This window comes from Poecilia formosa, unplaced genomic scaffold, assembly GCF_000485575.1.
Source record: "Poecilia formosa unplaced genomic scaffold, Poecilia_formosa-5.1.2 Scaffold634, whole genome shotgun sequence".
NCBI classification, from domain to species: Eukaryota; Metazoa; Chordata; class Actinopteri; order Cyprinodontiformes; family Poeciliidae; genus Poecilia; species Poecilia formosa.
Window position 1 is genome coordinate 60,415 of NW_006800573.1, and position 11,751 is coordinate 72,165.

General features: G+C 46.4%; 3 protein-coding genes across 6 annotated transcripts in view; 1 reads left to right on the top strand and 2 right to left on the bottom strand.

The window, feature by feature from the left end:
* Positions 1–201: 201 nt before the first annotated feature.
* On the bottom strand, positions 202–1,563 carry mrps12 (mitochondrial ribosomal protein S12). 3 transcript variants are annotated; one of them, XM_016665920.1, is made up of 3 exons: positions 1,398–1,563; positions 845–901; positions 202–660 (listed from the first exon to the last, which is right to left on the bottom strand). In XM_016665920.1, exons 2-3 carry the CDS (start codon positions 891–893, stop codon positions 278–280), a joined length of 432 nt encoding a protein of 143 aa, XP_016521406.1. In that variant the 5' UTR covers positions 894–901; positions 1,398–1,563; the 3' UTR covers positions 202–277. The 3 variants fall into 3 exon arrangements, with proteins under 3 accessions (XP_016521406.1, XP_007541869.1, XP_007541867.1); XM_007541807.2 differs by having other exon boundaries at positions 1,342–1,563; XM_007541805.2 differs by lacking the exon at positions 1,398–1,563 and having other exon boundaries at positions 845–914.
* Positions 1,564–2,078: 515 nt separating this feature from the next.
* On the top strand, positions 2,079–7,602 carry LOC103130418 (ectonucleotide pyrophosphatase/phosphodiesterase family member 7). Its single transcript, XM_007541804.2, has 5 exons — positions 2,079–2,332; positions 4,604–4,749; positions 4,829–5,452; positions 6,916–7,138; positions 7,210–7,602. The coding sequence occupies exons 1-5, from the start codon at positions 2,089–2,091 to the stop codon at positions 7,275–7,277; spliced, it is 1,305 nt and encodes a 434-aa protein (XP_007541866.1). The 5' UTR covers positions 2,079–2,088; the 3' UTR covers positions 7,278–7,602.
* Positions 7,603–8,565: 963 nt separating this feature from the next.
* The window catches only part of LOC103130422 (sodium bicarbonate cotransporter 3-like), a 15,811-nt gene continuing 12,625 nt past the window's right edge, over positions 8,566–11,751 (bottom strand). For both annotated transcript variants that reach the window (XM_016665919.1, XM_007541812.2), the window contains 10 exons: positions 11,518–11,679; positions 11,333–11,446; positions 10,659–10,820; positions 10,327–10,578; positions 10,178–10,246; positions 9,864–10,037; positions 9,662–9,790; positions 9,465–9,556; positions 9,235–9,342; positions 8,566–9,115 (listed from right to left, as the gene is read on the bottom strand). In XM_016665919.1, the coding sequence (XP_016521405.1) occupies positions 9,034–9,115; positions 9,235–9,342; positions 9,465–9,556; positions 9,662–9,790; positions 9,864–10,037; positions 10,178–10,246; positions 10,327–10,578; positions 10,659–10,820; positions 11,333–11,446; positions 11,518–11,679 (1,344 nt within the window). In that variant the 3' untranslated portion in view covers positions 8,566–9,033. The remainder of the gene's footprint in view (positions 9,116–9,234; positions 9,343–9,464; positions 9,557–9,661; positions 9,791–9,863; positions 10,038–10,177; positions 10,247–10,326; positions 10,579–10,658; positions 10,821–11,332; positions 11,447–11,517; positions 11,680–11,751) is intronic.

Below are 11,751 nucleotides of genomic sequence, written 5' to 3' on the forward strand. Positions count from 1 at the left end.
TGTTTTGAGCTACAACTTCAACATTATTCTTATTTTGTTTGTATTTTGCACTTTGGAGCAGATCTGTTTCTATAACATTAATTAAAACAAATATGTGTGTGTTTGTGTGTGTGTGTTTCTATGTAGTCTGAATCTTTCCAGCTGACAAACTTTCATTATTAATAGCAAATTGATTCTTGTTCAGTTTCAGGCAAAATCAACTCAAGTTTGGAACCAAACAGTTTTTATTGATCATCTATAATCAAACACATGAAACCAGCAACAGTGTGAGCCTCAGCTACTGCTTCTTCTTCACCACATGAGCACAGTCATATTTTCCTCGAACCACAGTGAGTTTGACTCCGGGCAGGTCCTGGGTTTTGCCCCCCTGCACCAGAACCACGTTGTGCTCCTGCAGGTTGTGTCCCTCCCCGGGGATGAACACCACCGCCTCCTTCCCGTTGGAAAGCCGCACGTGGGCGCACTTCCTGTTGGCCGAGTTGGGCTTCTTGGGCTTCCGGATCATCGTCTTCAGGATGACGGCTTTGAGCTGCGGCCGGCCGAACGTGGCGCCCAGAGCTTTAGGGGGAACCTTGGGCTTCCCCTGGCGGTGCATCTGGTTGAGAGTGGCCATGGTTCTGGAGAGGAGCGGCCCGGTCCAGGAGGAGGAGACCCGGGTCGCTGCAGACACACAGAGCAGAAAGAGCTGCTCATGTTTAACCCAGAAAAATGATCCATGCTTTAGCTGAATTCATCACAAACACCACAGGGAAAATATTCCAGCATTTTTCTGTGGATATTGTTTCAGTTTCCTCAGATGTTTCCGTCCAGAGCAGAAAAACCTTTTCATCTGCAGGAAACTCACCGTGAATCAGCATCTCCAGCGCCGGTCTGAGGCTCCAGAGGGACGACATTCCTGAAACTAAAAACATCATAAACTCAGGACCGGGATCAAATCAAAGACAAATCCAAGCAACACAGGATTAAATCATCCAAGCTCCTCTGGGTGCTGAAATGATCCTGAAGTTCTATTATCCTGACATTCCTCATCTCAAATTCTCCCTTCAGAAATATTTATCCATAATAGAATAAATCTGGCCGATATAATTATTTCAGATTTCACCAAAGCTCATTTTAAGGTCGGTACAGAACCAGAATCATTAGCGGTGGAGTCAGATTATTCCTGCTTGGATTCATTACCTCATGTCATGCCTATATATCTCAAAATTTATCTCAGTTTACACATGCCGAATTATGAAGAAACACCTACAGAATTTAAATTAAGTTATTTTCTAAAGTCTCCTCTGGAGCATTTTATCAGGTAAAAACACATTTATCTTCATGGAATCTGGTTAAGCTAACCTCTGTTAGCTTTCCGGTGCGGACCTCCGACGCTTTCTTCATCTAAAGCTACAAATCTGCTCAGATGATTCGGAACAACCCGTCCGAACCGAACACTACTTAGAATCCAGAACCTGATAAAAACATTTCATTTAACACTTAAATGAAGGACATCACGCTACAGCGCGAATGACAGGATGTCCTTCAAAGGGTAAATAAGCACTTCCGGTGGGTTTAACGACAAAATAAAAGACGTAATTTCAAAATAAAGGCTTAATTTTCTTAAAAGGCTCGTGAGATCAACTCAAGTTAATATCAAAGCTGTTAAAGCTTATATCTCTTTTTAGCATAAATGGAGCAAATTAAGAGCTTCTGAGGTGATATTTGAGAGTAAATGGATAAAATATTGTTTTATAAAAACTTGAAGTGGAAAATTTACTGCAAGAAATTTTTATTCTCTGTGTTTTCCTCATGTGACTGGAGACAAGTCAGTCCATCACAGGTCACATCTTCAAGTTCTCTGGTATTATTATTGATCAGAATATCACTTTTATGGATCTGATTGGTCCAGACTTATAAACACCAAGGAGCAGCTTTCAAAGTCCATCTAATCATTAAAGTCAGTCCCGATAAGACCCATTAGTTCACAGTTGAAGGTCTGCTCCTCCATCAGCAGATCTGTATCAGGAACTGCTACTACTCATTAACCAGGGCCACCTGCACAGGTGAGGACCGGCCGAGCGCCAGGCAGTTGCAGTGAGGCTGAAGATGAGGCTGGAGATCTTCCTCGTGCTGATGGCGGCGAGCGGCGTCGGCGGGAAGCCGCTGAGCAGCAGGGAGGAGAAGAAGACCAAGCTGCTGCTGGTGTCGTTCGACGGGTTCAGGTGGGACTACGACCGGGACGTGGACACGCCGCACCTGGACCGAATGGCCTGGGACGGGGTCAAGGCCAAATACGTCACCCCCCCCATGATGACCATGACGTCGCCGTCACACTTCACCACCATCACAGGTCTGGAGCTGCGCTGGACGGCCTTAAACCAAACAATCCTGCAGGTTAATTACATTACTAGCAGATCTGCAGTAAAGTCAGGAACAATTAGTTATGAAGAAGAGCTTTGTCAGTCCTCCAGGGGGGAAACTGACATTTCAGCACAGAGCAACAGAAACCTGAAGTTCTGAGTAGACGGGAGGCTGCAGCAGGCAGAATGGTTCGGAGGAAACCATGGTTAGGAACCACATTTTGGTTCAAGTCCAGTCAGACTGTTTATTTCAGATGATTTTAATTAAAATCAATAAATGGGAACAAATTGTGCTTGTTATCAAGACTTAAACCCAGAAATCCTCCTGAGGGGAGTTAGAGCTCCACCTTAAACTAATCTAGAGAAATTGGCGTCAAGCGTTTTGGTTTGTGCAGCACAAATTTTAACCTGTCATTCACAAACAGGGGTGTCAAACTCCAGTCCTCTGCTGTCCTGCAGTGTTTAGATGTGCCACAGGTAAAAACCAGTGGAATGAAATGGCTTAATTACCTCCTCCCTGTGTAGATCGGTTCTCCTGAGCCTTGCTAATGACCTAATTATTCTTTTCAGGTGTGGTGCAGCAGAGGCACATCTAAAAGTTGCAGGACAGCGGCCCTTGAGGACTGGAGTTTGACACCCCTGTCACTAGAGGACCCAAATTTGGGTCCTCTCGTGAATGACAGGTTAAAGATATTAATAAAAAGGTAACAAGGCACAAATATTTGTCACTAAATTTATTAGATTTAAAGAAGGAGACCAGCTGCACTCTGGTCTGAAAATGATCCGGTTCTGAAGTCCTGCAGATCAGAACCAGCTACAGGATAAGAAATGTAATCTAATTCTGCATTCCTAGATTATTTCTGGAATATTGATCGCTGCTTATCGGCACTATCAGCTGGTCTGGGTTGTGCTGATCTTCTTGTCAGTAAGTGGAGGTTTATGGCCACATTAGATACGACCAGATGTTTGCTGATTCCTGGCTGATCAAACAGGAAGTGAAGGTTTAGACTCCGTTTCCTGCAGGAGACATGAGAAGCATCTGAGCCTGAATCACTCAGGAAAAATCTGGATTTTCACCTCAGGAGGCCCGAAAATGTTTAAATCAAGAAACTTTCTGGCTTTATAAGAGTCACACAATTCCAACTCTTTAAAAAATTACTTTTGTGAAGAAAAAATTGCTGAAGTATCTGTTTTTTGTTTAATGTTGACCCTTATTTAAAAAAAGGCTATAAACAGAAGATCAATATGAAATCCATCATTCTATAAAGATATCATCTGATTTTATTCACGCCGTCCAACAGACAGAGATGGTTTAGTTGTGATGAACTTTAAACTCACTGCTGCAGACACAATATTGTAAACACAAATCAACTTAACTCCAGCAGGGGGCGCTGTTTGTTGGCTGAAAACGGTCTGACTAAAACCTGCATCACATCCATTCAAAGCAGCTTCTCCTGCACACAGCCCTGACTCTCTGAACTGGTTTCACTGGGACTCAACTGCTGCGGTAACTGGGTTGTGTTCGGTATCCATATTGTTAAGTTGTACACAAGTTATATTTTACACGATCACTCTTGAAATAGACAATTATCATTATGATGAGTCCTTCAGGGGCAGTAAAAGAAGCATAAGGTTTGGTTTCAATCCCGGACGAGCCCCCAATTAGAGATTATGCTGAGTCATGGTGAAAAATGGAGACTTTACACTGATGCAACTAAATATTTAGTAAGCAAAAAATATTTAAACTAAGTATAAAAAATGTGACACTGGGTAAACCTTTAACCTGTCTGTCACTAGAGGACCCAAATTTGGGTCCTCTCGTGAATGACAGGTTAAAGATATTAATAAAAAGGTAACAAGGCACAAATATTTGTCACTAAATTTATTAGATTTAAAGAAGGAGACCAGCTGCACTCTGGTCTGAAAATGATCCGGTTCTGAAGTCCTGCAGATCAGAACCAGCTACAGGATAAGAAATGTAATCTAATTCTGCATTCCTAGATTATTTCTGGAATATTGATCGCTGCTTATCGGCACTATCAGCTGGTCTGGGTTGTGCTGATCTTCTTGTCAGTAAGTGGAGGTTTATGGCCGCATTAGATACGACCANTTAAATGTCCCATTTTACCTGAATTCAACCTGATCACCACTGCTTCACTGAACAGCTAAATCTAACCACCAGATGGCAGCATAACAGTGGACCATGCAGACATTTCTGTTCATTTTTCTCCAGAATCACAGAGCTAAATGTCTCGTCTCAGGTAGATGGATAGAAGACCACGAAGTTGTCCACAACTTAATGTTCAACGAAACAACAAACCTAAAACTTCCCTTCAAAGAGACCCTGAAGAGGTCGGAGTGGTGGGACAACGGAGTGCTGCCGTTATGGATCACGGCTCAGAACCAGGCGAGTCGAGGCGAACCGGCCTGCAGGAGCTCCAAACGTGACGATAAACCAGTAAATCAAACTGATCTCCTTCTTTCAGGGTCTGAAAACCGCTTCGTTCTTCTTCCCGGGAGGCGGCGCCACCTACGGGGGTCAAAGCGTCAACAGAGTTCGGCTGGCAGAGCCCGGCCACCCTTACACCAATGAGACAGAATGGCGTGAGAACATCGACACGGTTCTGAGCTGGTTCTCAGAGGAGGACTTCGACCTGGTGACCCTGTACTACGGAGAGCCGGACTTCGTGGGCCACAACAAGGGGCCGGACCACCCGGACAGGAAGACCGTCATCCAGCAGATCGACCGCACCGTCGGCTACCTGCGCGACGCCATCAGCTGGCACGGCCTGGACGACAGCCTGGACGTCGTCATCACCTCAGATCACGGCATGACCACCGTCAAGAAGCGGCCGCTGGTGGATGAGATCGTCCTCAACAAGTACCTGAACCTGCTGGAGCTCGCCTCCTTCGAGATCCTGGACTACGGCGGCTTCGGCATCGTGACGCCGCGGCCGGGGAAGGACCAGGAGGTTTACGACGCTCTGTCCAACGCTCCCAATCTGACCGTCTACAAGAAACAGGAGATCCCGGAGAGTTTCCATCTGGGGAGAAGCAAGCGGCTTCCTCCCATCGTGGTCGTGGCGGACCTGGGGTTCAACCTGAACTCGGTAAGACTCACCTTGCAGGCCCAGAGGTTTGGTTCTTCACCAAAGAATCAGTGCTAGGAACTTCAGTGTGGGAACAGTCCTGGTCCCAGTGGTGTTGAAGAATTGTTCTGTTCGTTTGTGTTATTAATACGTTACTCTTTGGCTTCAGAAAGACTCGGTTATGTCTCAGTGCCCTGAACGACTTCCGCTTTATTGTGCTAATATCGCTAGCGATGAAGTAAAAGACCATCGAGATGATTCTTTTAGCTAAAGTCCAATACTCATATTGAAGTATTTCATTATCTATTTTCAGTAACATTTAAATCTGATGAGGCGGAGGGAAAACCTCTGCTAAAAGTAGAGCCAATTTCTGGTTGTTTCACAACAGATCAATAGTGTTCCTAAAGGCTTCACCAACTTAAGACTTTTCAAGACCATTACGAAGGAAATTTAAGACCATGACAGAAATGTTCAAAAGTGGATATGTATTTAATTACAAATAAAATATGCAATTTAGCTGTAACGTCCTTTTAGCCCAGAATGAACGAGCTGGAACAGAAGTGAGCCAATGAGAGAGACGATCTTTCTTCAGCAAAGTGGTGATTAGTTTGCACTCATTACATATGCAAAAAAAAAAAAGCTAGCTAACCAGCTAGCAAGGGTTTATTAGCAGGTAGTTAGCGGTAGCCTCAACCGCCCCCAGAATGCAATGAAATGTCTGCAAGCGACTCAAATGTAAAAAAATAAAACTGCTACGACAAAACTTAAGACCTGTGGTTAACATCTTTAACTTACATTTTAAATTAATTCAAGACATTTTAATTTCTTACTTTTACACAAATTAAAACTTAATGTGTGGACACCCTGTCAAAGTAAAATCTGATTTATACAAAATAATGAGAAACAAAAAGATTTAACTAGTTAAGGGAGTAATTTTATACAAGATAAAAGAATTAAAGTTGGTGGGACATTTAAACGAGTGACTGCATAAATATTCACTCAGTATTTAACAGATGCATCTTCGATTCAGTCAAGGCGTCAAACTTCTGCTGAATTTTAGCTTAGCTAAAAACACTTTCGCTAACTTTGGAAACGTTTAGCGCACTTAGCTTCCCAAGATCATTTTTTCAGCTCAGTTCTGAAGCACTAATTTACTCGGCTGTTTTATGAAACCTTCAGTTGAACCTAAACATCTGTGTTCCAGTTTCGTTATAAACTATTAAGAATCATTCAAGCAGAGTTTTAGATTCATGCTCTTATTTTGAAGTCTGTTTCCTCTCCTCACAGAAACAAAACGTACCTGTACCTGAAGTTTGTTGTTCTTCAGGTTCAGATCTCATTTTAAGATCTGACGTCTGACGTTTAATTAAAGATAAAATCAGGAAGTCAGTTTTTGTTTTTCAGATGTAAAATTGTTAAAATGGAGCTTCTGGCTCCAGAGCAACAGGTGAGGTCAAAGGTCACCCTGCCTCTCTGTTTCTCAGAGGTTCATCGTCTACGTGAACAAAGGCGACCACGGCTTCCACAACGGGGAGATGGACATGAAGACCATCTTCCGGGCCGTCGGACCGAGTTTCAAGCAGAACTTTGTGTCCGACCCGTTCGACAGCATCCACATCTACCCGCTGCTCTGCAGGCTGCTGCGCATCCAGCCGGCGCCGCACAACGGGTCACTGGGGGTCACCGAGGTCATGCTGCGGGCCGCAGGTGAGTCCGCTCCGGCCCACCAGAACCGCAACCAGAACCAGAAACACAGATTAACCCGGGTTTGTCTGCAGGAGAATCCCAGAGGTCCAGTCTGTCCGCCGCCCTGCTGCTGACCGTCCTGCTGGCCAGAGTCCTCTAACCGGGCCAGAACCGCACCAGAACCGCTCACCTCCACATGCAGCTGCAGAACCACTGAAGACATCAAAACGGACCAGAGGTTCTGGTACCAGAACGGTCCGTCAGGATTCTGCATGAAGCTTCTCCATTTTTCTTTAAAATCTGATGTTTGTTGAAACAAAGCATTTGGACCAGAACCGAACCAAACAGAACCAAACCAAACTGACCAGAACTGAACTGATCAGAACCAAACAGAACCGGCCCATCAGCTCATCTGGATTCAATAATTTACAGTTTTTACACTAAAACATGAAACTGATCAGATCAATAAATAATAATTTAAAACATTCGTTGTTTATTATTCTTTTTGTTTCATTAAAACTTTTGATGCTCTTATCTTTTCTAACATGGAAAGTTCTGGTTCTGCTGGGTTCTTCCTCTTAAAGCCCGGTCTTGCCTGTCCACTGTCGCCCCCTGCTGGTCCAGAAGAGAACGACTCGAACAGAAATTATTTTTCATAAATTCTTCTTTTAATAACGACCAGCTTTAAAAGTAACTTCAAACTATATTTCTTCATTTTCCATATTTATACAAAAAACTCACTTCATTATGCAAAATGTATTTTCTCTTAATTTTATTCTAAAATATGAATAATTTTTTGTGTAAATTGTTAGCTTTCATAATAAAACATTTTACGTTCAACTTAGATTGTTTTGTGTTTCTAGGACTTTTATTTTGGAAAGCATTGCTGACTTGGAGAAAAACTTTTCAAAATGATCTGAATAACAAACTGAACTTGATGCAGAAATTAGTTTTTAAAGTGCGTTGTGATGATGTGCTTTGGAATTGAACTGAATTCATTTTTAAAGATGTTTTGGGAGAAACAGCAGCTGCTCTGCAGCCGCGTCACCAGACTCACCCAGAGCGGCGGCAGGGACCACAGCGGGCCTGGGTCCGGGTCGGATCCAGAGCGGGCCTGGGTCCAGGTCGGGTCCAGGTCGGGTCCGGGTCGGGTTCGGGCCTGGGTCCAGAGCGGGCCTGGGTCCGGTCCAGGTCAGTTCCAGAGCGGGTCGGGTCCGGTCTAGAGCGGTACCTGCTGGCTGTTTCTGAACACAGGAATAAAATGATCTCAATCATCAGAAACAGGAAATAAAATCTGTTACCTGAAATCCTGCAGCAGCGTCAGTCACTGTGTTTCCGTCACAAATCTATTTCACTAATGTCAAATAAACTACTTCCTGTCTTCTTCTTCTTCGTAGTTTCCTCCAGAAGTCACTTCCTGTTGGTCATGTGACTCATGATGTGGAAAATGTTTCCTCCCAACTGATTTATTAAAAATTTACAAAGAAACTACAAAACATCTGCTGAGGTTTAACCTACAGGCAACATGGTGAAACACACACACACACACACAAAGACACACACACACACACACACACACACACACCCTCTGAAGTGAAATCAGCATGATGGATTAAATAAAACGTCCGTTCTATGTCGGATCGTGGAGGAGTTCAGGAACTGAAGGAGAAATAAATATTCGTCCTCTGAGTTCGATAGCCTTCGGCCAATCAGAGCATAGCGCCAGGCAGCCGGCCAATCAGAGTGCAGCGCCAGCGGTGGTCTGCCAGTTAAAACAAAGTAACCTGAGGATTGTCCGTGTAAAACGATGAGGAAATAAAAGTCGTGTCATCAGAGAAATGCTGCACAGCCAGGTGGAAGCTGGTTGGTCCTCCGCCTCGTTCAGGCCCCGCCCACCTCGCCGTCCCGATGGAGGATCACAACGCTGTCTCGGCGCCCACGAACCTCCGTCCATCCTCATTCTCCACGCTGATCTGGATGCTGGGAAGCTTTTCCTGACTGGACAGCAAAAACATTTCAGACCAGTTAGATCTGAGTTTATCGATTATTGATCAGGAATTGATCCCAGAAACTCATGGACCAATCAGAGCGGCCGCAGGCAGTGATGTCATTGTCACCTCTTGCAGCGTTTCAGAGCCTTTCCTCCCTCAGAGTTCTTGGAAACGGATTTCCAGATTCCACTTTTGGACATTTCATCAGAGATGTTGACCTCAGATGGGTCGGACCTGCAGGACCAACAGAACCAGAACCAGAACCGGGTCATCGCCTGCAGCACCAGAACCAGAACCGGGTCATCGCCTGCAGCAGAGCTCACTCAGAGGAGGCAGGGCCACCGTGTTCGACTCACCTGTCCTTCAGCGACTTGATGGGGAACTTCAGGATGCTCTGAGGCTCGTAGGGCGGCTCGTCCTCCGCTTCCTCCATCATCCGCTGGGCGTCCTGCAGACAGCCAATCAGAACACAGAGCCAATCAGAGCCAGAGCCAAAGGACCAATCAGAGCCAAAGGACCAATCAGAGCCAAAGGACCAATCAGAGCGCCTCACCTCCTCCTTCTTCTTCTTGTCGTCGTCCTTCTTCTTCTTGCTCTCGGGGATCAGGTCGTCCAGCCAGCTCAGCTCTCTCTTGGTGAAGCAAAAGTCCAGAAGCTTCCGGATGAAGACGAGCGCCAGAACCTGCAGGGAGAGGCGGGACGGCGGTGAGTGGCGCCGTTCAGGTGGGGGTAGACGGAGGGTGACACGGCCTCACCATCATGGGGAAGATGACAGCGGCTTCTGTCGCCTTGATGGCCCAGAGGATGATGAGGCAGGACAGCTGGACGGCGGTGAAGACGTGGACCTTCCAGAGCGGGACGTAGCGCAGGTAGATGAGGTCCGGCTGGTGCTTGGCCGGCATGCCGAACAGCTTGATCCGGTCAAAGAGCTGAAAGACCAGGAAATGTTCAGAGGAACTTCTGACTTCAGTAATATTATTATTAACAACATTTCGTTACGCTACTCACTGAGTAACTTCAGAGGACAAATTTGGGAATAAATTAAAAAGACAAAAAACTAGAAATGAACCTGGATGCCTTTGAGTGACGACACTCCCATGTAGAGGAAGACTCCATAGAGGACAGGCATCGGGATGAGCTGGGGACGAAAAGGACACGTTTGTTACTGCGTCCATCGGAACGCCGGGCCGGACGTTCGATGTCCAACCAGATGTCCACCTTGAGCGCGGACGTCATGAAGACGGAGCAGCCCATCAGGATGAAGATCATGAATCCCGTCACTCGTTGCTCCCGGATGCCCAGGAACTTGGGTTGCTCTCCGGGTGCGGCGCAGCCCGACTCCACCTTCAGGCTGTTGACGTGGGAGATGGAGAGGACGGTGGCCGCCACGAACCAGGGCAGCCCCAGGACGGAGCAGACCCCCAGCATGACTGCCACCACTAGCAGATCCAGGTGGTACCCACAGCCCTTCTGCAGGGAGACACACACTGGGTTAGAACCACAGAGGCCCAACCCGAGACCGGACCGCGGCTACCAGCTGCCCCACCCACCTTCAGTTTGTTCTCCTTCCTGTTGATGATGATGGCGGTGATCTGCTGGTCCATGAAGATCAGGATGGTGCAGAGCAGAGCGGGGATGACGGCCGCCAGCAGCGTCCACCAGGGGTTGTTGCCGAGTGGCGAAACCAGCCAGGACCGGTCGCTGGTGGTGGGCTGCAGACAACCCAGCGGACGCCATTACAACCCAGCGGACGCCATTACAACCCAGCGGACGCTCTTAGAGGAAGGCGGCAGACGCCAACGGAGGGCAACAAACGCCAATAGAATGCTATAAATGTACCTAGAACCCGATCCTTATCCAGAGTATTCAGAAGGGAAGAAAACACTAAAATGTACAAATAAAATTTGCGGCTTATTGCTTATTGTACTGGAAATGGCTCTTTACAGTCTTAATCCCATTAGTGGCTAGCGTTTTAGCACAAAATGCATGAAGCATCGCACCAGAAGTCAGCCAACTGGAGATACATTTGGACTTAACCTATGACAGACGCAAAACTGCTAAATGGCTAGATAGCATACAGGAGCCTCAACCGCCATGAGTCACAAAGTAAGTCATATATTAAAGGCCAACATACATTTTTCCATTGAATTTAAAACTTTTAAAGGCTTTAAGGAAGTGCAGACACTCCACTGAAACCGAGAACGTCAACCTGAAGGTGGATCACCTCGAATCGCTCCGGGACTTCCAGCTTGGGAGAAGGAATTCCCACCAGGTAATCCAGCAGCACCATGACCATGATGGTCAGGAAGACGGCGAAGTCACTAATGGTCGACCGCACCTGTAGACAGAAACAGAGGGTCCGTGAAGCAGAACCAGCAGGTCCGTGAAGCAGAATGCAGAGGGACTGACCTTGGTTGGGAAGTATCTCTTGGTCTTGAATTGTTTGAGGAACGAGGAGAGGAAGAAAGTGGCGAAGAAGAGGATGACGGACCAGAAGAGGACATCTGGGACGAAGGGTCCTTTATCACTGCAAGCTGTCCCGATAAACTGTCCCTTCAAGTCCTGACATGCCTGCAGAGACGGACAGGAAGGTTACAGGCCGCAGACCTCGCGTCCGCCTCCGGGGGCCGCCACCGGGGCGCG

Excerpts from the sequence above, each read along its gene's own strand:
- mrps12 (XM_007541805.2), bottom strand. The coding sequence starts at position 914 with ATGATGTTTTTAGTTTCAGGAATGTCGTCCCTCTGGAGCCTCAGACCG. Across the intron at positions 661-844 it reads GCTGGAGATGCTGATTCACG|CGACCCGGGTCTCCTCCTCC; the intron begins GTGAGTTTCCTG and ends GTGTGTCTGCAG.
- LOC103130418 (XM_007541804.2), top strand. The coding sequence starts at position 2,089 with ATGAGGCTGGAGATCTTCCTCGTGCTGATGGCGGCGAGCGGCGTCGGC. Across the intron at positions 4,750-4,828 it reads GGATCACGGCTCAGAACCAG|GGTCTGAAAACCGCTTCGTT; the intron begins GCGAGTCGAGGC and ends TCCTTCTTTCAG. Across the intron at positions 7,139-7,209 it reads GGTCATGCTGCGGGCCGCAG|GAGAATCCCAGAGGTCCAGT; the intron begins GTGAGTCCGCTC and ends GTTTGTCTGCAG.